The sequence below is a fragment of the Borostomias antarcticus genome (genome assembly GCF_949987555.1).
Source record: "Borostomias antarcticus genome assembly, chromosome: 13".
Classification (NCBI taxonomy): domain Eukaryota; kingdom Metazoa; phylum Chordata; class Actinopteri; order Stomiiformes; family Stomiidae; genus Borostomias; species Borostomias antarcticus.
This window is the reverse complement of record NC_140246.1, coordinates 14,058,133-14,080,660: the sequence shown is the minus strand read 5'-3', so window position 1 is coordinate 14,080,660 and position 22,528 is coordinate 14,058,133. Positions and strand designations below refer to the sequence as shown.

At 49.5% G+C, this 22,528-nt stretch overlaps 1 protein-coding gene across 1 annotated transcript; it reads right to left on the bottom strand.

Annotated features, from left to right (window-relative positions):
* Positions 1–1,630: 1,630 nt before the first annotated feature.
* On the bottom strand, positions 1,631–22,496 carry rassf3 (Ras association domain family member 3). The gene is made up of 6 exons (XM_084448222.1): positions 22,021–22,496; positions 8,253–8,360; positions 6,447–6,614; positions 5,715–5,802; positions 3,156–3,271; positions 1,631–2,999 (listed from the first exon to the last, which is right to left on the bottom strand). Exons 1-6 carry the CDS (start codon positions 22,141–22,143, stop codon positions 2,850–2,852), a joined length of 753 nt encoding a protein of 250 aa, XP_084304348.1. The 5' UTR covers positions 22,144–22,496; the 3' UTR covers positions 1,631–2,849.
* Between the last annotated feature and the right edge of the window lie 32 nt (positions 22,497–22,528).

Below are 22,528 nucleotides of genomic sequence, written 5' to 3'. Positions count from 1 at the left end.
TGTCCTGTCTCCTCTAAGCCACTCTAACAGATGTACAGTACATCGTCCATCGTTGGGAGTTGAGTGAGGGAACAGTACTACTCTAGAATCTCTGCATAGGACACAGTAGCACAGCTGTAGGAGAGCCAGACATCTTTGGCAAACAACAGTTACATATCTGGTGTATTTAGCACTATAAGGAACTGTCCATACATTTTCAAACAGTACTGGCCTATATAATTCCAAACACAGCCACATAACAGGCCTAATTATGCATTACGTGTATAGTGTATCATAATAATAATCATAATAATAATAACAACAACTTTATTTGTATAGCGCTTTTCAAGCATGAATGAATGCATGCTTTTATAGTATGGGGCTAGGCTATATGGCAGTATACAGTATGCACACCACCCAGATCAAGGCCTATAATGAAACTAACCAGATAGCACTGTCAATCAAACATGCTTTATATAACCAGCTTTCACAGTCCAACTTTAAACAACAAATCATATATGAGCTTGTAGCCATAGTCCACCCAGTTTTTTTAAGAAACAAAAGAAAATCTTCCACAATTTAAGCCATTCATACTGTGGCCCATTAACAATAAGTGTTATAAAAACATTGCATTCAAGCAAAGTCATGGAAGATTTACACGTAGGCATCTAATAAAACGGGAGTGGAGGAAAAAGACTAATCCCTGAATGAGAAGGTAAAGTGCCCAAACGCTTGTCTAGATAACTGGTCTGATTCAAGGCCCCAACGCTGTCCAGATCTCTAGCTAACTAGCTAACACACTATCTAACACAGGGATAGTGGTGCCTAGTAATACTCTCCTGTGCTTCATAGCTATTGTTTAGCTGTTACGCTAATCAAAAGATGGCTTCTTAAGGATATAAAATGTGTCTGCACAGGACAAACTAATGATATATAAACTTAAATTATACTAATACCCAGTGTTTGAAAGTAAATTAAGTTTGGGTCAATAACCCCTTTAAATAAAACTCTAGCTATAATTTTCCCTCTGTGTGATGAGGCTTCTAATAGCTTGCACCAGGCAACATCTAGAATATTCTAATATATAAAAAAAAAATTGTGTTATAGAACAAAAAGTAACCAACAGGCTTCAAAATCAACAGTTTGACAGCTGAAGTAAGACAAGAGAGCGCATAGTTGCAGTAGTTGTCCACTAGATGTCGCTACACACCTGTGTCATTAGTCCTCTACATACAGAGAAACACATGGCAATGTTGCAGTACCATCAGAAAAAACGTCATATAGTACACACAGAAATACAAGGCTTAATACCAAATTACTCTCAAATGGCCTGTTTACACAATTTACTGATACTGTAAGAAGCTTAAAATGCTTCAACCTATTGTCCATTCAATTCCCACTGATTGTCCGCTCAATCCCAATAATTTAATTCTCAACGCTCAATGACAACAGCATTGACATGAATACAACCCAAGCTGATTGTGGGACTAGATAGCCTCCAAAGAGAAACAGACAATGGCGCAGAAGAAATGCTTAGTCACCCCTAGTTCAGTCAGAGTGAATAATGCATGGTCATTTCACCTCACAGCTGCAACACTGAACATATCTCTTTGGTACGCCCCCCCCCCCCTCCCCATTGTCTGAACCGTACACAGTACATGTTTACAGCTGAATACCAGCAGAGGAGTCCTAACATTGTGGCCATTGTGACTCCGTGTTAACAGGGCTGTCTCACTGAAAGGAGGTTTACTGTGGAAAACCGAACAGACTCCTCTTGGCATATGATCAGTGTATTTAGAGGCGGATGTCCCAAACTAAAAACGTGTGTTCCTGTTCCTTCTACAAGGTTCACTTTCTACTTCCTCTACACCAGTTAGTTTACTTCCTGAAACCAGTCTACACTCTACACAACACAGACCCCCCTCAACCCAATGTCAGTGTGTCTTATAAGTCACCACAACCCCACTGTCATTCTGCTAGCTACACAATGACCCCTCTCTCTGACACCCAACAATACATGGCCTGCAGAGAGCCCCAGACTCCACCCATCACCTCTCACATCCCTCCTCATAACCATCCATCCAATAACCTTCAGCTTTGAAATACCAGCCTAAGACTTTCTCAAGGCAACATCGCCACCTTTCAACCAACACCTTATTAGAACCTAGTTGTACTTTCTGACCCAGGACACCCCAGCCCCATAGCTGGACCCAGCATAGCCCAGAATGCCCCAGCCCCATAGCTGGACGCAGCCACGCCTCTACATGAGTTGGGACTGCTGCTGAGCCTCCAATAAAAATGTTAAAATTATTTCAAAAAGGAAAAGGAAAAACAAAAAAATCCCCCACATAAATTAAAACAAAAATATTTACAGACCATCGCAACCACAAATTAAATAAAAGTCAAATAATCTGATAGAACATATTGCCTTGGACCATTCACATACTTAAAAGGTACAAGAAAAAAAATGGAAAAAAAAAATGAAAAAAAATACAGATTGACTTAATGAGCAAGAGGTTGAGAGAAAGATGGAGAGAGAGGGCAGAGTGAGCGGATATGGCACACAGCGAGTTTCTTTGGTGTAAGGGCGCGCAGTCTTCTGCCAGGTTGGCTTTGCCAGTGTCCAGAGCTGTCCGGGGCTGAGCGGAGGACGGCACACTGTCGCCCTCTAGTGTCCACCTGGGGAACAACACCCCACCAGGTACGGCAAGGTCCGGGGTTCATCTCACACCTCCACGATCCAACTCCGTCTCCGAGTCTCACACTTGCAGTCCCCTGCCCCCTCTCTCCTCCTCTCCACCGGGGGGCAGTATTTTTCCAGTCTCTACTCCCCTCTTTCCCCTCCTCTCCCCCGGGGGGCGGGAGGGTTGTTACCCCGGACCCCCCGTGGCCTTCAGGGCCTCCTGCAGGCGGAGTCTGTAGTTGTCGTAGCGACGCGTGATGGACAGCACCTGCTCCTGCTCCTCCTTCTCCAGGATCCGCAGGAAGTTCCGCAGCTCCGGGATGGAGAACGCATCCCACTGAGGACAGAAGCCAGAGAGCGCGTTTGGCGTGTGCCTGAGCCTGTGTGTGTGCTGTGTGAGTGTGAGAGAAGGAGAGAGAGAGAGAGATAGGATAAAAGAGAGAAGGAGAGAGATGGTGTGTAGATGGTGTGTGTGTATGTGTGTGTGTCTTACCATGACCTCTCCAGTCTGCTGTTCTCGGAGTACGAAGCCCAGCGTGTCTGTGTTGGGTCCGGCCACCAGACGCAGAAACAACGGGTGCTCCCCCTCCGCCAGCCTACACACGTACACTACAGGACAGAACAGGACAACACACACACACACACACACACACACACACACACACACACACACACACACACACACATTAGCAATGTAGCCTAATAGCATGCAGACTGTAGCAAAATGGACACACAGATGATGCAAGCTACTGTACACACAGGGACACACACAAGATACTGTACATAGCCTACTGACACACACACACACACACACACACACACACACACACACACACACACACACACACACACACACACACACACACACACAGAGTGGTAAATGGACTGCACTTATATAGCACCTTTCTACCTCTAACGGACAAAGCGCTTTACAATGGCCTCTCATTCACCCATTCACACCCCAGTGGCAGCAGCTACCATGCAAGGCGCTAGCCTGCTCATTGGGAGAAATGTGGGGTTCAGTGTGTTGCTCAAGGACACTTCGTCATGTGGACAGGACAGGAGGAGCCGGGAATCGAACCGCCGCCCCTGCAGTAATTGGACGACCCGCTCTACCTCCTGAGCCACAGCCACCCTGAGTTGCAGTTTAATTTGCATGTGGCAGAGTAATCATCCAGCACACATTCTTTAGGCTTGTTTTGTGGAGGTGGATGTGCTGTAAAAAGCATTACTGTACTTCTCCCAGTTTCCCACCAGACGCACATAGCGTGCGTGTGAGTGTGTGTGCCTGTGTGTACAACATGTGTTTGTGGGTAGGGTCACGGAGAATTCACTCCAGTCAGATGAAAGCCGTGTCTGGCTCCGTGCCCGGGGCCCAGGGTGTGGTAAACAACCAGCCAGCCGCACAGTCAACTGCGCCCCGGATGAAAGACCTGCTGACTCTGTCCCTGTGATCTCCAACAACCACCAGCCCTAAACCCCTCCACACACACACGCCCTGCCCCTAACTACGTATGAAACACTCTCCCAACAACCACCAGCCCTAAACCCCTCCACACACACACGCCCTGCCCCTAACTACGTATGAAACACTCTCCCAACAACCACCAGCCCTAAACCCCTCCACACACACACGCCCTGCCCCTAACTACGTATGAAACACTCTCCCAACAACCACCAGCCCTAAACCCCTCCACACACACACGCCCTGCCCCTAACTACGTATGAAACACTCTCCCAACAACCACCAGCCCTAAACCCCTCCACACACACACGCCCTGCCCCTAACTACGTATGAAACACTCTCGCACACGCGCACGGCCATGATGCCTCCAGTGGCACATCCCTGCTGGCGGGTTCTGTCTCCAGAGTGTCTCCGTGTGGGGGGAGGGGTGCTTCTATGAACGACTTTAACGACCGGGGGAGTTCTAAAGTTCAGGAGCCTCCGTCCGGCCGGCGCACCTGTCTATCGCGTTACCATGGCAACACAGCTGCGGGGGGAGGGGGGGGGGGGGCTCTGCTTCCTGCTGGTTTAATGCACAGAGCGGCAGCGTTCTAGGCTAGCCCCTCATCTAGAGTACTGTACACGCACCCACCACTGCCTATCAAACGCACACACACACGTCATCGTTTAAAGGTCAAGATGGGTTTACGAGGTTCCTCTTGTAAACAACAGCAGATAACCCAGCGTAATCTTTTATCTCACCCATCAGAAGAATGAAAATATAGACCTGTGTAGTAATAAAGGGCGAACAGTGACTGTTTTACAGTGCGCTCAGCTGCCTCGGTGGTGTGTGTGTGTGTGTGTGTGTGTGTGAGAGAAGTATTTAAGTGGAGCTGTGTTTTTAATATGCCCACAGATCCACTGACGCCGTCTAGACAGAACATTTTCATTACTAACCCCCCCCCCCCCCCCCCCTGCCCCCCCCGGCGCTGAACCAGCCTCCCCATTAACTAATGAGGGTGAAACAGCCCCAACTCCCTGTTTGGAACCAGCGGCGGATCTGCCCTGATGCTAACAGGTCCTCTCAGGAGGACCCACAGGGACACCGTAGCCCGTCTGGGCCGTCTCTCTACAGCACGGCAGGGCCTGGACAGCAGCTGCTGCATGGCACCGTGTGTGTGTGTGTGTGTGTGTGTGTGTGTGTGTGAGAGAGAGAGAGAGTATGCGGGCCCTGGTATGGGGTATTCCTGGCACAGTGTTAAGAGTCGGGAGAGCCTGCTAGCCCAGTGGCATTCAGCGTCGACAAGTGTCCAGAAATACCAACCGCCCGCCCCGCCCCGACACACACACACACACACACACACACACACACACACACACACACACACACACACACACACACACACACACACACACACACACACACACACACACACACACACACACACACACACACACACACACACACACACACACACCCCACCAAGCGTACACACTGGCATGTATGGCATGACAAGCTGTCTCCATCGTCTCAACTCCAGTCTCTCTCGCTCACACGCACGCACCCACGCACGCACACACACATACTGTACACACGTTCTAACTTACCCTGCTCCTCTCTGGTACAGCGTTTGTACAGGGCATATTTGGCAGGGTTGTCGGCTACTGTGAACTTGTTGAGTAAGGCTTGAATCACCTGAGGAAGTAAGAAACACTCTGATATAAACACTGATATTACACCGAGTCACAAGGCTCTGTAACACTGTGTGTGTGTGTGCGTGTGTGTGTGCGCGCGAGACCCACCTGTCGTACGGTGTTGTTGGAGCTGATGTGAAGTGTGTGTGCGCGCGAGACCCACCTGTCGTACGGTGTTGTTGGAGCTGATGTGAAGTGTGTGTGTGTGTGTGTGTGTGTGTGACCCACCTGTCGTACGGTGTTGTTGGAGCTGATGTGAAGTGTGTGTGCGCGCGAGACCCACCTGTCGTACGGTGTTGTTGGAGCTGATGTGAAGTGTGTGTGTGTGTGTGTGTGTGACCCACCTGTCGTAGGGTGTTGTTAGAGCTACAGTATGGTTAGACAATCCAGGAATTATTATTATTCCCGTTATTTTACCATAAATTTCCAGTTTATTCCCGTTGGGAATTTTGAGACGTTTGTGAATATTCCTGGAATTTTGCAACCCTAGTTGGGGCTGATGTGGTGTGTGTGTGTGTGTGTGTGTGTGTGTGTGTGTGTGTGTGTGTGTGTGTGTGTGTGAGAGAGAGAGACCCACCCATCGTATGGTGTTGTTGGAGCTGATGTGATGTGGAGTGTGTGTGTGAGAGAGAGAGAGAGACCCACCTGTCGTACAGTGTTGTTGGAGCTGATGTGGAGTGTGTTTGTTGCGCCCCGGGGCAGGTAGAAGGCCTCCTCGCCCACAGCCCCGCCCCCTCCACCACCTCGCACCGTGACTGGCCGACGCAGCTCCAGCTGCACCTGGATGAAGCCTGTATACACACCACTGGAGCTCTGGAGAGAGAGAGAGAGAGAGTGAGAGAGAGAGAGAGAGAGAGAGGGAGAGAGAGAGACAGAGAGAGAGACAGAGACAGACAGAGAGAGAGGCTACATATTAGGATACTGCAGGACTAGTCTACACATGGGCCTTCACGTCAACACCACAGAGGAGCAGGGGGGAGTAGGGACAGAGGGGCGAGCGCAGACTCTATAGGGGTCTATAAGGAGAGAGGGGCGAGCGCAGACTCTATAGGGGTCTATCAGGAGAGAGGGGCGAGCGCAGACTCTATAGGGGTCTATCAGGAGAGAGGGGCGAGCGCAGACTCTATAGGGGTCTATCAGGAGAGAGGGGCGAGCGCAGAATCTATAGGGGTCTATCAGGAGAGAGGGGCGAGCGCAGACTCTATAAGGGTCTATAAGGAGAGAGATGGAAGGCAGCGAGCTACAGACCAACCCCTCCTTGTCAGTAGTCTTCAGACATGTCGAGTGGTACAGTAAGCCCCTCTGGGAGCGGGGGGGGGGGGGGGTCTGGAGCTGCAGTACCAGACGGAGCCCAGATTTGAGGGCCCGTCTGTTGGTCTGTCTGTCTCTCTAAGCTCATTACTCCATATGCCAGCCAACCCCCCACTCCCCTTCCCCAGCCACAGCACCTGGTGTGTGGTGGAGAGGGACAGTGTGTGTGTGTGTGTGTGTGTGTGTGTGTGTGATTAGGGTCGAACCGGGTGATTGTTGCTAGAGCTGAAACTGGACACTGAGCTGACAGCCATAACGGACTGGCGGCACGGACTTACGCGCGCAGGCACACACACACACATACACACCCACACGCAGAGAATATGACCCCACCGCCTTTATCTGTGACCGTGCACACTCACGACACACACGCGCAAATGAAGAACACAGGGTGACTTGTGTGGCGTTGCGTAGCGGCAGACTAAACGATAAGGGGGACAAAGAACGGAGAGACTGGGAAAGCGTGGGCGGAGGGAGGGACAGAAACCGGCTAGGGAACAATAGAAAAGACAGAAACGCATGAGCTCCAGTTTAAAATGACTGATTGTATCACTGCTGAAGACACAGGCTAACAGGGTAGAGTCTGAGAAAGGAAGGACAGATAGGGGCGTGTGTGTGTGTGTGTGCGCGTCTGAGTTGTAGACATTTCCTAAAAACACGCCGGGTGGCAGTTGGCGGTTGCCGCTATTTGGTGTGTAACCAACCTTAGGGCATACAATACACACCTACAGTGTGTACACACGTAAAGTAAAGTACACACCAACCGGCAGAGAGAGTGAGAGTGTGGTGGTCAGTGTGCTGGGGGGGGGGGGGGGGCACTGTGTAGGTCAGGAGTTGGGGGGTAGAGGTTGGGTTATGTTTAGGGGTGAGGGACTGTGTACAGTTATCTAGGAGTTGGGGGGGTAGAGGTTGGGTTATGTTTAGGGGTGAGGGACTGTGTACAGTTATCTAGGAGTTGGGGGGGTAGAGGTTGGGTTATGTTTAGGGGTGAGGGACTGTGTACAGTTATCTAGGAGTTGGGGGGGTAGAGGTTGGGTTATGTTTAGGTTAGGGTTGTGTTTCGAGGCTGTGGGTCAGGGGAGGGTTTGTGTTTCAGAGTTAGAGGTTGGGTTAAGCGATGAGGTTCCAACACTGACGCACCAGGGTCATTTTGAGGTGGTTTTTGGTGGAAGCGTTGTACTGGTCGACCTTGAGCTTGATCTCCTCCCTGCTGAGGTGCGTCCGCACTTCCCTGTCCTTCTCCACATCCTGAGAGAGAAAGTGATAAGCAGTTAGTAAATGGCAATAACAGAGAGTGACACACCAATATCCGGCTTAGAAGCTCTGTGCTATTTTCTCTTATTTAACGAACGGGCGCATTCGAAATAGGGAATGCTAATTGTCCGTGGGGCTAACTGGTCACCATCATCTGACAGCACAGCGATAGGGATCCCATTCACACTACCTTGTTGCCCTGGAGTGGTTCGTCTGCACACTTGCCATCTAGTCTACACACACACACACACACACACACACACACACACACACACACACACACACACACACACACACACACACACACACACACACGCACACGCACACGCGAATGTGTCTCCCTCCTCAAATACACCCCATCCCATGGCCCACGGGGGGTGAGGTGCTGTAGAGTGTACTGGTGGACAGACACAGAGTAGTAGATGACACCATGGAGAAAATATGCATGACATCAAATACCTCCTCTAAGCCTGGAGAGATGAGTAACTCTGAAATGCCTGAGGGGCGGACCCTTCATAGAGTAGCTGGTTTCATCTTCAGTGACTTACTGTAACCGAGCCTCTCCCCCCCTTCCACCCCCCCCCCCACACACACACCGCAAACTACATCTAGATGACATTTTTATGTACTGATGACAAGGGCAAAGTCATCCTCAGCTAGGCCTGTGTGTGTGTGTGTGTGTGTGTGTGTGTGTGTGTGTGTCTCTGCAGGCCTCAGGCCCAAAGAGTGCTGTGCGTGTTCTTACATGGGCATGGGACTGCAGCTCTCCATGGCTCCTACTAAAAACAAACCTAGCCTATGGTACTCTGTGCTCAGACTCCAGGGCTAGCAGGCGCAGGCACACACACACACACACACACATACACACACACACACACACACACACACACACGCACACACACACGCACACGCATACACACACATACACACACCCATATATGGACCGTTGGACACACTGCCTGTGTGAGATTGCGTGCCAACGTATTTAATGACACAAGTGCACGTGCGCGCGCACACACACACACACACACACAAACACACACACTACAGCCAGCTTTACCTCTGAGACAAGCCTCTACGGGGGAATACAGAGCTAATGTTTCTCTTTAATGTCAACACACCCTGGAGGACCGTGACTCATCATTGAAGGCATGCTAACCCTTCTCAGCCTGCTCACCGTAGCACCAGAGACGGGAGCAGGCCTGCTCTCTGGCCTGGGACTGCCTTAGCTAGCTGTAGGCAGGGCTCCACTGTAAAAGAGGTCCTGGTGAATGGACCCCAGGGTTTCCCCCAGAAATCTGGCCATAAGACTCGGTGGCGAGTTAAAAATACATTTAAAAAACACATTTTCCCAAAGGCTTAGGGCCAGTGGGCTTGCAATACACTGATGGAAACCCTGGACCCCCCAAGCCCAACCCCCCTGCATATAAAAGGGGCCCTGGTTGATGCCACAGTGGGCGATGGGCTGAGGGGTCAGACAGGGACTCGCTGGTGGGTTGGTGGCAGTGACTGAGCCAGACTGGACCCGGGCTGGTGGGTTGGTGGCAGTGACTGGGCCAGACTGGACCCGGGCTGGTGGGTTGGTGGCAGTGACTGAGCCAGACTGGACCTGGGCTGGTGGGTTGGTGGCAGTGACTGGGCCAGACTGGACCCGGGCTGGTGGGTTGGTGGCAGTGACTGGGCCAGACTGGACCCGGGCTGGTGGGTTGGTGGCAGTGACTGGGCCAGACTGGACCCGGGCTGGTGGGTTGGTGGCAGTGACTGGGCCAGACTGGACCCGGGCTGGTGCTGCAGGAGGAGGGGCCGGCGGAGTAAAAATGACCTGTGTTTGCCCTGGGTTCAAATCTGGCCTGGCCCCAAGGTGACTCATACAGTACCAGGATTACAGGCTATTCTGGGGTTGAACGCGTGCACACACAGACACATACACATGCACACACACAGGCACGCACGCACACACACACACACACACACACACACACACACACACACACACACACACACAAACACAAACTCGTGAGCACTCGTGCACGCCTCCAAAAAAGAAACTTAAGAACGTCACGCTCCCAGATAAAACTAAACAGAGCCCAGAAGACAAGGCCAGTCTATTAATACCTCCACAGAGGGGTGCGTTAGCCTCCCAGCACTTAAACCCTGGTCACCCGGGTCAGCTGATTACAGCTAGGCCTCTCAGTGAGATGGAGGGGGATTACTGTTGAGTGTGGCGTGTGTGCCTGTCTGTATGGCGATGGTGTGTTTGTGTGTTAAAGGAAGATCAAACAGACCTGGCTATCAGTCAAAAATGTCAGTGGCACTGGGTCATGGCTGGGGATCCAACCCCCCTCTCTAACCAGATCTACTGGATGAGCCTGCAGGTTTGGTTGGCTAGTGTCTGAATAGCCTATGTCTGTGTGTGTAGAAGATGAGGGGAAAGACAGTAGTGTGTGTGTGTGTGTGTGTGTGTGTGTGTGTGTGTCTGTGTCTACTGCGGGCCAAGTGGACAGCAGAGGGTTAAGATGGAAAGCCAGGCGTGTGTGTGTGTGTGCGCGAGTGTGTGTGTGTGTGTGTGTGTGTGTGTGTGTGCGCTAGTGTGCGTGTGTGTGTGCGTGTCAAGTGCGGGCCGAGCGGACAGGAGAGGGTTAAGATGAAAAGCCAGGCAGAGCGTAACGGAGGCAAAACAAACTGAGCAGCAGGGCTGATGAGGTAATGGTCCACAAGCAGAGCGGCCCAGGCCTCCGCCTCCCACTGATCCAACAGGCCTCCCTCTGGTCTGGGATAACCAGTCCTTGAGGTAGAGAGACACCCAGACAAGGACAGAGAGAGAGAACCGCGTGCGTAGTAGGGCTGGGTATCGATTCGAATTTCAAGAATCGATTCGATTCCGATTCACAAGGTTCAGAATCAATTATCACGATTCAATTCGATTCGATTCAATATCGATTCGGTTAGTGTTACTAAAACCTTTTTTTTGCTGTAACCTTAATTGACTTAATGACTGCCAAGTTATGCAACACATCGATACTAGGGCTGGGTATCAATACTGATTTCCAAAAGTGAATGAATGAATGAATCATTGAATGAATTAATGAACTATTCATTCCTTCATTTATTCATTCATTCATTAAATAAAAGATCGATTTTGGGATTCATGAATCGATTCTGAATCATTTGATTCAGAAATGATTCAGAATCGATTAATCTACTTTTTTTTAAATCCAGCCCTAGTGCGTAGGTGTCTAGTGTTCCAGAGAGTGAGGGAAAGAGAGAGGCCTGGAGAGAAGGAGAGTGTGTGTGTGTGTGTGTGTGTGTGTGTGTGAGTGAGTGAGTGAGAGAGAGAGAGAGAGAGAGAGAGAGAGGGGGGGGGGGGGGGTGTTCTCTTGTATCAAGTTGAACTCCCATCTGGTCTTCTCTCCCAAACCCCCCTCTCACCCCCAATAAAGCCACTGAGGTTTCAAGGTTAATAAGTGCCAGTCCGATTACGGCCCAGATGAGCTTGGACCCAGGAAGGGACAGCTGGGGAGACAGATGTATGGTGTGGTTCACCAGTCAGCCTGTACTAGGCAGGGAGTTAGGGAAGGAGGAGTCTAGTTCTATGATAAAGACAGAGACGGAGGGAGAAGGAGTCTGGTTGGAGCTTCGCCGACTGTGGGGGCGAGTTAACGAGAAGTGGTGTGTGTGTGTGTTTGTGTGTGGATCTTACAAAGACATGGGCTTCGGTAGAATTCTAGTGTTGTATGGTCAGACTGGTCTATCCAGGGGCCTTAATCAGTCAGAAAAATCTTCCCTGACTGAAACGGAGATAAACACACATGCACACACACACACAAAATATATACCCCTTGGCAGGTGACTCACCGTGAGCCAAAAAGTTAATTTTCACCCGTGCACAAACACACACACACATGCACGCACACACCCTCAGTTGTTCTTTCAGACAGGCGCAACTCTCAGTTAAACAAAGCTAAAAAGGAATGCAGGCAGACGAAAAACTCTAGACAAGCTTAACTACAGTAGTGTACAGTACAGTATGGCTGTAGGGGAGCTAGTGCAGGTGCAGTGTGTGTCCAGACAGGTGTGATATGAGAAGAGTTGATCCTTTTCAGTACTGAAGGACAGTCAAGACTTCTCAGTATCCCTGACCACAGTCAGCCCTTCTCTCTCTCTCTTCTCTCTCTCTCTCTCTCTCCTTCTCTGTGTGACTTCCTCTTCAGCTCTCAGAGGAAGTCTACCACAACCACACCTTTCCTCCCCAACGGACATTCCTGCACTAATGGACATACTGCAAAAATCACACACAACACGCACACACAACACACACACACACACACGCACACACACACACACACACACACACTCTTGTCCAGACAGACACACACTCTCATGCAGACACACATGTACTGCCCTCTCTCTCTCCAAGTGCTGGATTTGATCCTATATGGATTCACTGTACCACAGCCCAGCTCTTGACCCCTCGAGCACAAACAGCAGAAAGCATTCATCTACGACTGGACACATTCCAGTGGCCAGGCCTATTTACCGAGCCAGCCCGATGTGCACACAATACACACACACACACAGCAAGCTACAGCTGTGGTCTCAATCATGCCTGTCAGAAACCAAAGTAATCCAATCCTCAAATTGTTCCACTGGAGTAAACTTCCTGCTTAGTGAGGTCCGGGGGGGGTGGACAGTTTGGTGCGTGTGTGTGTGTGTACTGTATGCGCTTGTGACAGAACTGAAACACACACACGATCACACAACCACACACACGATCACACAACTGTCAAAAACAAAGTTATTTTCACTCTATAAAGCCATGGCATCAGTAGGCTAACTATTGCAGCAACACCATGCTATGCCTGGACCTGTAAGATTGAGGCTAATCACAGTGTTCAGACACAAAGACATTCATTACTGCTGCATGTAGGCTGGCCAGAGGCCCGAAACACGTTGCATCACATTTCCTCACACAGCCAGCAGTGGCCCCTGCCTTTTACCATGATTACCTAATGATGCGTGTGTGTGTGTGTGTGTGTGTGTGTGTGTGTGTGTGTGTGTGCGCGCGCGCGCGACTTCCTCTCTAGGTGAGTGGAGCAACAATACTGCCTGAGGAGGAACAGGACGGTTCCCGTTCTCCTCCCCCTCATGTTGAGGCAGGGCTGAGTGTGAGGTTGAAATGAGCCCAGAGAGTGATGTCTCTGGGCCAGGCCAGGCAGAGGGGCTCCACTCACTCACACAGTTCAAGCATTAACACGCTGGTTGAACGTGACACTTGCCAGCTGTCTTTAGGCAACATTCAGTAATTGAAATGTACTTTTAAATTATTCAGTAATTGAAATGTATTTTAAAACTAATTTTAAAGCAATTTGTCTTAATTCCCCACTAGGATATAAGTTCACCCAAACTGGGTGTGGTAATAAAGAATTGTCATTAGCTATGATTGGCAGGCCGTGCCCGCACTTTCCGCACAGTGCAGTTTGTTAACTAGTATGTCCTTATGAGCGCAAACTAGCTAGCCAAACTTATTGATAATATATGTTGTAGAGCACTTTGAACTGCATTTATTTGTATGAAATGTGTTATACAAATGAAGTTGTCATATTATTATTGCACAAGTAAACTAGATAACATTAGCCAGCTAGCGAAATGATACGCGTGGATAGGGTAGTGGTTATCGTTGTGTCACGCACTACGAGGAGAACATTCTCAACCGGTTGAAAATCGAATGATGATCAATTTAACACGCCTACTTCTTCTAAACTAAAGAACACAGACATACTTTTGTGTTTGTTAATGCCCTCTTGTGCAAATATAGCCTAAAACCTAGAAAGTGTGACCAACCACCATGTTGGGTAATGCTTTATATACCTCTGTATGAGACAGCACTGAGAAGTGATGGCCAAGGAGACCATTTTTGCCTTTGGGCCTTGAATCTAAACCATTATTGGATACTCCCTACAGTTCACAATGGGAGAGACAGGCTTGACCTCAAACCGTACTGATGATGACACTAGAAGACACAATGAAACCGTTTCTATAGAACACTATAATGAAGGATGAGAAAGGTGAATGAAGAGATGAAAAGCAGGTGTGTCTGGGGCCAGATATAGAAACACAATACCTGTGAGTAAGCACACACACACACAAAAAAAACACAAAACACACACACACACACACCCATATCAATGGGACCGTAGGGTGACTGTAAACCACAAGCATTAAGTGATTCACTCCAAGAGGAAGTAAAGCTGACTGAATCACTGTTACAGTAGATCTCTACTCCTACAGTATCATCCTCACAACAAAGAGAGAGGAGAGGGGTGGAGGAGGGAAGAGGAGGGGGGGGGGGAAGCGAGGAGAGCTCCTCCCAGGTCAAGGTCCATCAGAACAGTCTAATGATGATGTCATGGTAATGAAACCCACTCCCTCAACAAGGCTACAGTGGAAACTCCCTTTAAGAGACCTTCTCACCCCCTCAAGATCAAACACTTCACTGCATGGGAAAGTCTTACCGGTCAACACACTCTTAACACTGTGGATGATCAAAGTCACCACACTAATTATGTGAATTGTGTGTTGTTAAACACATTTCAAATACAACAACCTTGAGTTTGGGGAGCTGCCGGGGCAAGGGCACTGCTGGTGAAACTGTAGCCAGGTAGAGTGGTGTGGAGTCAGGGAGACAGAGGAACTGTTGACAGTAGTCCTAGCCAAGCTCCGAGGCAAAGATTAACCCGGCCAGCCTTGCCTTTCTGTGTGTGTGTGTGTGTGTGTGTGTGTGTGTGTGTGTGTGTGTGTGCGCGAGTCCTCTTGTGTGTGTTTGTGTGTCCGTACTGTAGTTCAGGGACAGGCTGTACTATCTCTACAACTGTCCTCCTCACAGAAAGAGAGCTAATTTATTACACTAAACCAAGTAAAACTGTTGCTCAATGTGTTGCTTAATTTCAACCAGCCATTAAAACAAGTAAGAACAACTATGACTGTAGTTTCCCGTGTGCATTGCTCAGGTTGAGCATGTGTCAAGGTCATGGTGCTGTATGTGTGCGTGTGAAAGCCATTCTGAGGTCATTTTTGTTTAGGTTTGTATCACTGAGTGTTAAGCACAAGTCAGCAGCACCGAGATAAGAGGTACAGTAGCAGGCTACAATGAAGGCCTTGTACGGTCAGCGCGGAGATTAAGAGGCGTCGCTCCTGTCCTGGGTGGCTTCCTGCTTCAGGGCTGCAGGCTCAGACCAGGTGAGGGGAACACAAGGACGGTACTGTGCGTAGGCGGAGGCGCCGTCAGATACTAGATATCACGAGCGCGGCTCGTGACTGCCTATGGGAGCTATAGAACTCTGGCACTCTGGCCGCGCAGTGTCGAGCAGGGCGCCAACTCATTGTGCTTATTTCCCCAAAGCATTCCTTGGTCGGGGCTAACGCTCCACCCCCGGTGAACACGGTGCCTCGGGCGAATGAGTGTCCAGTTAGATTAGCCACTGAAGACAAAGGCACCCCCCACTATCACACCACCTGCAGCGATGACACTGAATGGGGGCGGGGTGACTTTGACTGACCGCTTCTCTCTTCTTCTGTAGTCTGCGGTTTATGTGACAGAACCAGGAACAGATGAGTCACAATGTTACAACAATGTCGCAATCACAACACGCAGTCTAGGCGAATGGTATTCAGCGCGCTGACAGGCAGGAGAGCGACTTATCAGCAGTGCTGGGGTAAACACATCAGGCCTGCAGAATAGACTCCAACCACGCCCCGGGCATGTAGCCTTTGTGTTGACTGGAGCTGCTATCCGTCCAGGATACCCTGTTACATGGCTAGGGCAGATATTAACTGTTGTAATATCATGGATAGGCCTAGAGACAAAAGACGTGTTTGTTACCAGCGTTGTGTAGCCAGCGTTCACTGATATACAATAAACATATCACAATATTGTTTTCACCTTGACGATACGTATTGTGACGTTTCTGTATCGCGATATATTGTGGCACGATATATTGTTACACCCCTAGCCTAAGCCTACTTACTTTCTCTCTTTCGACCTCTCTTTCTCTCTCTCTCTCTTTCTTCCTCTCTGTCTCTCTGCTAATTACAGTACTACCCTGAACCCCCTTGCTCTCTTACCCTGGACCCCTGTCTTCACTCTCTATCAAGGCCATCTCTCTGTCTGTACCTCTCTCTCTCTCTGTCTCCCTCAGGGACATCAAAGCCCAGTGCTGCGGGTCTGTGCTGTTCCGGTGGAGGTGGTGCAGTGATCCCAGCCTGGCGTGTCTAACTGCTCCCAGATGCAGCATGTGGCAGCTAGGGCCAGGGATCTGCACACCATTACCCCTCTCATACACAGAGCTGAGCAGGGCAGGGCAGAGCTGAGCAGGGCAGAGCAGGCACAGAGCAGCTCTACATGACCTCAGTAACTGCCCAGTGTCTAAAATTGCTTCAGAAAATGGCTTCCTTCCTTGGCCTCCTCCCCTCCATCCACATGTAAAGGAGTGGGTATTTTGAGGTGTCAGATGCCTTCCCCTGATGATCTTTGACTCCAGTGAGATGAGATCACAGGTCTCCGGAAGTCACCTCCCTCAGAAGGTAAATGACAGCTGTGTGTGTGTGTGGGGGGGGGGGGGGTCAGAATGACTAAGCCACCTAGCTCCTGTAACCAGCTAGCTGCTCACCTGTGCACTGTGATAGGCTACACCTGCAGACCAGGTGGTCTCTGCTGCCCCTCTCAGTGTCTGGAGGGAGGAGTGTGTGTGTGTGTGGGGGGGGGGGGGGAATCAGGACTAACTGCAGGTAGCTCTATTACGGGTCATCAACCAAGACCTTTCAAACAAACAGATGGAGGGGGTTTAACTCTGAAGAGACTGGGGTTCTGAGCTCTATCCACCACCTGTGTCTTGTCCTTACAGTCGCTAGTCTAGGAGGCTGAGAGGCTGAGGGGGGGGCTGAGGGTATGAGGGGCTGACGGGCTGAGGGGTGGGCTGCTAAGCAGCAGTAGAGGTGGTGCAGATGGCGCGACTCGCATGTGAATTGCGTGCTAATGTAGAGTGACGTATGTGGCTGTGCGCGCGCACACACACACACGCGCGCACACACACACACACACACACACAGTATATACATTCACATACACACGGCCAAGTATGTAGCCTAAACAAACACCCCATCTGCTCCATGACGAAGGTGGCTGCTATGAGGGGTAATCATATTATCCTCCAGGAGCCTGACGATTGGTGTGTGTGTGTGTGTGTCCCAGGCATGAAGCGTTGCCAAGCTGCTGATAGAGACAGATAACGGGTGCTGGCAGCAGCAGGAACAATTCAACTGAGTTTCCTTTGGAAAAGCCTTTCGCTTATAAAAGACTTCCAGACGTGGAGGCCGCATTCTGAGACGGGCCCCCCTGAACTGTAAGCACGGCCTCAGTCAATCAGCCCTACCCCTGCACGCATGGCAGTAACAGACACAACACATCTGCTTTGCTTAGAATAGGCCTACAGACACACACACGCGCGCGCGCGCACACACACACACACACACACACACACACACACACACACACACACACACACACACACGAGCCATGTCTAGAACTGGAACAGAGGAATGAGTTTCTGTAGTTTATCAAGTTCAATCTCAGAGATTTCCATCAGCCCACTGAGTCAGTGTGGATCTTCTGACAATGCACACAGAGAGAGAGAGAGAGAGAGAGAGAGAGAGAGAGAGAGAGAGAGAGAGCTCTGATGAAGTGACCTATGGAAACAGAGGGATGGCTGATAATCTCTCCACACTGGGGGAACAGGACTCACGACTCACAACAGAGACAGGGAAGTAGGCCAGCATGGCACAGAGCACAGGGCTAACAAACACTGCAACCCCTCACACGACGTGTATACCTGCTGACACACACACACACACACACACACACACACACACACACACACACACACACACACATTACATTAACATTACAGTCATTTAGCAAATGCTTTTATCCAAAGCGACTTATATATTTGCATTTAATGCAGTCAGTGTTAGTGTACTACTACTCACCAGAACTCACAAGTGCATATCTTTTCTAAAGAATTGAGCATAATCTAGTGCTAAAGCAAGTGCAAGAGTAGCACAAACACACACACACAGCATTGGCTGTGTTATGGTTTGGCACTGGCACTGTTGTGAATATAAACAAATGAAACCCTCAGAGTCTTCAAAGAAACACACTTCCTCACACGATGAGGCCTGGTGAGCTCTGCCAACCAACCTCTTGAACCTGGTACGGCTTATTCATGATGCCATTCTGTTTGCTATGATCAGGGGCAACAACTACGATAGCATGTGAGCGCACACACACACACACACACACACAACTTTTAAACAGACGAATGCAGTGGCATCTCTCAGTTTAAACAAAGCAACTCCACAACTCGGCGTCAAGCACGGTCTGTATCACTTTAGAACTACGCTGATGTGTTAAAACAGGGAGGGCCTTGGGGAGGAACCTCAGAACTTCTCTCTGGGCATGTCTAGATTCCCTCTCCCCCCCTAGCCTCAGACAACACTTCTCCAGAAATGACATTCTCCAGTAACAACACGATGAGCTAGCTTCAGAGCCAAACCTATTCCCTAGCACCAGTTTCCACAGCTGTCATAGACTACAGTAAAACAAGCACACGCTGGAAGACGTTAGCCCAGATACCAGTATATATTAGTTTATCGACTAAGTGAAGAGAAACCAAGGCTAGCTGAGCTTCAGGGTGGAGAATGTGCAGCCCTGTTCTATACGCGGTCTCAGAGATTCTTCACTGAGGTGTTCAGACAGACAGCAGACTCCCTGCTGGCAGAGCGTGGAGTGGAGTAGGAGTCACAGAGCCCTGGCTGCTGGAGTGTAAACTCGGACCGGACAGGTGGGCTGGCTCTGCCGATTGGCTATCTCCTCTACTCTCCTTTCCAACTTTCCATTTCTAACCCAGACTAATAAATGACGAGAAGAAAAATGGACCAAGACCAATGCTGCTGAAGGGCCTTATGGACTGATAGGTCTACCGAATGTGTGACGACGAGATTGAGAGCGTCCGCCAAATGGTTCGAATAAAGTGGCGGGTCGGGCGTCTGGTGACGTTAATCTTAAAACAAAGAGGGTTGGCAGGGGACAGAACAGGATGTATAACTGAGAACAGCCAGGAACTGAAACACAATAGCGATGGAAGAACCTGGCGAGAGGGAGGAGGGGGGTGGGGGACGGGGGGGGAGGGGATGCAGGCGCTAATGCGAGGTCGGCTCAGGGTTCTGTGTGTGGTCGGCACACCTTGCCGGCAGCAGGTGGTGATGTCATCGTCATACAGTATCGAGGTCTAATCCAACCTTGCCAATAGGTGTAGGGTATCACTGTGTGTGATGTCATAAACCATACTTGGTATACTGAGACACAGCTTACCGTGGAGTTTCTGATGTACAAGTACCAGTAATCTAATATTCCTTGGAAGTTACAGTACCAAAAAAGCGGGTGAGAGGAGCTATAGAAGAAGACTTGTCCCAGACACTGCTCTATCTGTCTGCTATTTGTAGCACACAGGTCGTTGCCAGGTAGCATGATTTCCGTGAAATCGGGGTCAACAGATAGAATTCCATCTTCCTCCAACCGTCAGTAAGGCCTGGCTTGTATCCCTCTCACTCTCTTCTGGGGACAGAACACTCCAGGAAAGGACAAGAAACCACCCAAATCATACAATATAAATTCTTAACAAGCCAGAAAGACACACAGCAACCTGACAAACAGCACTGTACAGACTCACATATATTCAGGCAACAGTCAGACACTGTATACCAGATACTCACAGCACCTGCCAGGCCAGGCTGAGACTACTGAAGCAGCCCAGAGAGATTCCTGGACCTGCGTTCTGATTTCCTGGACTGATTTCTCTAACTTTGCCAATGGACAGACGCTGCTGCTGTTGACTTTGGAACGGCGGAGAAAACACACACACACCGAGCACACACACACACACACATACAGAGTCCGCTCCTGCCTGGCTGCCATGTAAGCTGAGGAAAACTGACAGTTTGTCTGTCTCTGTCACTGGTCTATCTCTGCTACACAACAGACTACTAGCACTGCATTATATACTGGGAAACAGCAATGTCTGAACTGTCTGAACCGATATTCATCACACAAACAGAATACACCCAACAAACTGAGCCAGGGGCTCCACTGTAACGATTAGGCTAATGGCTGCGCACGTGCATGCACGCACGCGCGCACGCACACACACACACACACACACACACACACACACACACACACATTAGGATGATGCATTAGGACCCTGTCCTCCCACAGAGGGAGTGGGCAGTGAGTTACTGTAGTCTATAGAGGCAGGAACTGTCACTCAGAAACTCTGTGTGTGTGTCATGGATGTGTGTGTGTATGTGTGTGTGTGTGTATGTGTGTGTGTGTGTGTGTGTGAGAGAGTGTACAGCTGTTTCCTGGGAGCTCAGCTCAGTTTTTCTCCCGTCTCTCTATGTTGACAAACAGAGCAAGTAGCAGAGACATCAGGACGTTAACAGGCGTGTTACAGACCAGGCTGTCAACACTAACTCATAAACCAACACACAAACACACACACACACAAACTAGGCCAGGTGAGTGACTTACTGCCAGAGACGCACAGGGCTTGTCTGGGCCACAGTCAACGAAAACATGCGGATCAGTCAAGGACAGAGCAGGCGAAAAAACATATGACATCACTCCCGACTCGGTTCTGCCTATGGGCTCGTCAGAAAGCGTTGGTGACATTTCACATTATAGTACGCTATAGTCCCCCTCCAAGGGAATAAATTGTTAAATGGCGCTGGTCTGCATGGTGACCCTGATGAATGGACCCTAACACAGAGGTCTTAGATGACCGTCGACCAGAGGGGTTCCCAAGCAAGAGAGCCTCTGCCTGACATTTCCCCTACAGTAACGCCATTGACAGCAGAGTGGGGGTGGGCAGAGCATTATGCTTACTGGGCAAGTCCCCGCAGAGCGCTCTCTCTCTGACACTGTCCACTCACACACAGCCTGCCATAGGGCATTGACGACTGAAGCAAGGGCATTTATGGAAATATTAGAGGTCAGACAGTAGAATTTGCATCCACGACCAACAGTAATGTCTCTCTCTCTCTCACACACACACACACACACACACACACACACACACACACACACACACACAAATGAAGGGATGTTGCCTCGGACAGGGGCAGGGCAGACAGAGGGAAGAGAATAATTCTGTTAGTATTGTGGAGTTTGAGACTGGAAGAACAGGCCAGCATTGATGATTGAGGGGGGTGTCTTGAATTGACCTACTCTATGGGCTCCAGCTACCTTGGATAGGAGGTCATATGAAGACCACCTGATGAAATAGGCCTATGAATTTCTTGTGTTGGTATGATGCATTGGCAATGTTTATCACGTGCAACCTTTAGGCTGATTGGGTTCAACATGCATATCAAAAAAGACGAGTAGCTTAGCCTAACTGTCAAAAGGGGACTAACATATCCTCATTGTTCTTGTATGCAAATAAAACAGCAGCCCTGTATGATCAAAATCACACAGTAGCCTACAAATAGATAGTTAGCTATGTGGAGTCCCATGAAAACAGAAAAAGGTTGACTAGCCTACCTTGCACTCAGTTGGTTTTCCCGATGGCTTCTTGAAAAACGAAGTTCTGGCGGTGAAAAAATATTCTTCGGAGTCTTCCTCTAAACTACTGTAGCCACTACTCATGGTGCTAGTCCACGTCATTAGAGGAGAAAACTTCTCTCTTCTCTCTTGGTCACATCAAAAACGTAATGGAAAGACTATCAAACACAGCAAACACGGATTGAAAAAAAAGAAATTAGAACGGTCAGCAACTTGCCCTCTGAACCGAATTATGTCAGACAAGCGATATCAATGAAATCAACAATTAACCGCTCCTGTCCGTCCGAGTCTGTCAAACCGACAACAACCACCGCACTATTAAGTTCTCCGACAGTCGGCTAATGTTAAAATACAACACCTAAATGATTTACAAATTCGCTACACCTTCTATTAAATTGTTAAACCCAATTTCGACAAAAAGAAAACGGTTTAAACAACATAACGCCATGCTGAACTATCGTTGACGGCACTAGTAAATGAGCCGCAG